The sequence below is a fragment of the Perkinsus marinus genome (genome assembly GCF_000006405.1).
Source record: "Perkinsus marinus ATCC 50983 genomic scaffold scf_1104296946262, whole genome shotgun sequence".
Classification (NCBI taxonomy): domain Eukaryota; phylum Perkinsozoa; order Perkinsida; family Perkinsidae; genus Perkinsus; species Perkinsus marinus.
This window is the reverse complement of record NW_003210930.1, coordinates 1-2956: the sequence shown is the minus strand read 5'-3', so window position 1 is coordinate 2956 and position 2956 is coordinate 1. Positions and strand designations below refer to the sequence as shown.

General features: G+C 50.5%; 1 protein-coding gene across 1 annotated transcript; it reads right to left on the bottom strand.

The window, feature by feature from the left end:
- Window positions 1-1240: 1240 nt before the first annotated feature.
- Window positions 1241-2746, bottom strand: Pmar_PMAR015675 (hypothetical protein; the record flags this gene model as incomplete). The annotated part of the gene is made up of 1 exon (XM_002779645.1): window positions 1241-2746. The coding sequence occupies one exon, from the start codon at window positions 2744-2746 to the stop codon at window positions 1241-1243; it is 1506 nt and encodes a 501-aa protein (XP_002779691.1).
- Between the last annotated feature and the right edge of the window lie 210 nt (window positions 2747-2956).

Below are 2956 nucleotides of genomic sequence, written 5' to 3'. Positions count from 1 at the left end.
TCGGCGTACTCTCTACAAATCGAGGACGAGCATACTCGACCATATTTTGGAACCAGTCCCCATAGCCCAGCAACTCAGCAGTCCTCTGCACGCGGGGAGAGCAGTTTGGCGAACAGCCAATCCCATGATAGGAGTATCGGCGTTAGCTCGGAGCAATCTGGTCCATCGCTGGGCGACTTCCAAGAAGTCTGTGCTCGATAGCCCGTTCAATATCGACGTTTCCACTTCATCTAGGAGACGTCCATTATCCAACGCTGCCTTACTTAAGGCTGCCTTCCAGTAACGCTTTTTCGCCGAACACGCTTTCGCTTTTGGGCCACCACTGCGACGTGTGATGTTGCCAGGAATCATTGATAGGCTAGAAATCCTATAGGCTTATTCCCCCCAAGATAGTAGATTGTCTAGGATACTCGTAACTTGAAAGCCCAGCAAGTTCTGTGGAAAGAATCTTCTTGAAGTTGGAGCTCCTCTGGGCTTGTACTAAGAGTCCGCTAGCCAGTTTAGGCATTGATGGCACTCTACTGCGGTATGACGACGGCAGACGGTGGCTCCATTTTGATGGTTCTTTTGACCTGAAGAATTTGGACGTTTGAGATACGGTTACAGCTATTCTGGGTAATTTGCTTCTACTACAAGCCGCGGCGGTAGCACCACTACAGGCAGTACCACCACAGGCAGCACCACCACTCGCAGTAGCACCACCACAGGCGGCAGCAGCTCCTCAGGGGCTCCCGCCCCGCCTGTGGCAGCGCCACCACCACAGGCAGCACCACCACCACTACCACCAGCAGTAGCACCACCACAAGCGGCAGCTCCTTAGGGGCTTCCACCGCCGCCTGCGGCAGAGCAGGACGAGCCCTCTCCGCATAATGACATTGGGGCGGATGACGACGACGTAAGACCTCACGGGTGGCAAATCTGTACGAAAATTATGGGATAAACTTCCGAAGTGAGCTAAATGGCTAGTCCTATTGAGAAAAACGTGCTGATCAAGAATATAGCGTTGGTTTTGTTTCAAAACATCCCGTTCAGAAATTATAGCCAAAACCGTTTTCGTGCATTATCTGCAATGCACCACAGGGTTGCGCGTGCATATTGTAGCTCAATTCCCCCACCAAGCTCTACATACTGTGTAGAGAGCAAATTACAACACCAATCATTCAGTAGAAGCTTCCATAAGTATAACAGAAGTGATTCCAACTTTAAGCCACTACTTCGTTTTGAACTTCAAAGCGAAGTACTACTCTGAATCGCTGTCCTCTGATAGCCCACCACTAGACGGGTAGTCAGGCTCGGAAGACGATGTACACATGTCCGACCCAGTAGCGGGAACAACATCACTGCGACTATCATCCCTGCTGGCATGATCCCAATCGATATTCCAATTGTACGTTACCGTACAATCAACTAAACGGTTCGGGAACTTGCTGTTATCGGGGTTAACCTTGAACCTGAGGTCCCAAAGGCGTTGCACCCGTGAGTGCAATGTCTCGCCGGATTGCTCGGACGATAACCCCAAACCAGCACCACTTGATGGTTCGTAGTGCTCGAGATACTCGACCACATGGTCAGAAAGGATGTGGGCTTTCAAAGACCAGCGAAGGCCTGCAGCAGTCCAGCTCTGACGGAAATGGTCTAGGTCCTCCTTCCACGAGTTCCTGCGTTCCAGACCTAAGCAAGAGTCCTTAACTTCTTTCAGGGCTTTCAAGACTACAACCACTTTTGCACGATCTGCGGCAAAAGGAATACCATTGTGGGACACAGCATCGAGCAGCCGCGAGCAGGCATTTCCTTCAAGAGCTCCATCAAAGTATGTAGACCTTTTGATCCCCTCCTTCTTCAAGGCCAGGCAGTGGCGCTTATACAGCCTGGCACTCTCCTCAGTGGGTCTTGCTACACTATATGCCTTGTTAGTCAAGCCAAGTAGAAGATGTAGCGGAGACAAGGACAAAACCTCCATGGGAGACTTGTCCCACTGCAAAACTGGTTCACCAATGACGTTGTGCTCACGACCGTTCAAGTCCTTCATGTGTTGATCCCAGCCTCTAGCTGTAGCTGGCGTACCACAGCACTTGTTGCCGTTGAGGAAGAGACAAAAGGGGCAGGGATACTTGCTCGCTGCTGTCTGGATCCCAACCATCATCGCAGAAACCTTCAGATCGCACGCCACCTGCTTCGGTATAGCCAAGTCGAAAAGTCTCCGAACTGACTGATAACGGAACAGTTCTTTAAGGTTGTGGCTGCTTTCCGAAGCTTGCCCCATACCTATCAGAAAGTTTTTCATCACACTGTTTGGGCTAGCAACGTAACTGGATCCCTCTTCCATGCTAACAATGTTGACCGAGAGCTTTAAGAACTGTTGGCCACCATCAAACTGGAACTTGAGCCTGGTGATGTGATGAGCTTCGCCGTCAGTGACCGTATTGAGAAGAAGATTTACATCAGTGCAGAGACCGAAAGGAGTGGAGCAAGCCTCTGAATTACGCTCTCGCTCCAGAAGAAGATGTTCGTACGTGAACATCGGTCCAAAGACTTCCCATTTCTCTTCCATGGCTTTTTTCAGTCCTCCTTCAGGAAATTGGATGCCTTCATTTCTCAAGACTCTTCCCAATTGCAAAGCGCTAGTCTTTCCAAGTCCCAAATGACCCACACGTAACATATCACGCACCGCCTCCTTACTCAAAGTCGTTACTGGCCCATTGGAAGAGCGGTTAGCACGCTCATAAGGCATGGGAGTTAGAGCCATGTAGTAATTACTTCCATGACTCACCCCAGTGCTTACCGGACTCGAAGGTTGAGTAGAGGAGCTTGCTGGGTCATCGAACAGCGCCCGAAGATTCCGTTTTACAAACTGATCAGAATGCCCTCTAGTAGCAACTCTCTCTGCGAACCTTTCACCGGCTTCCGCGTGAGACCGATGCCTCTTTCGCACTGCCTGGCAGTGAGCATCGTCATG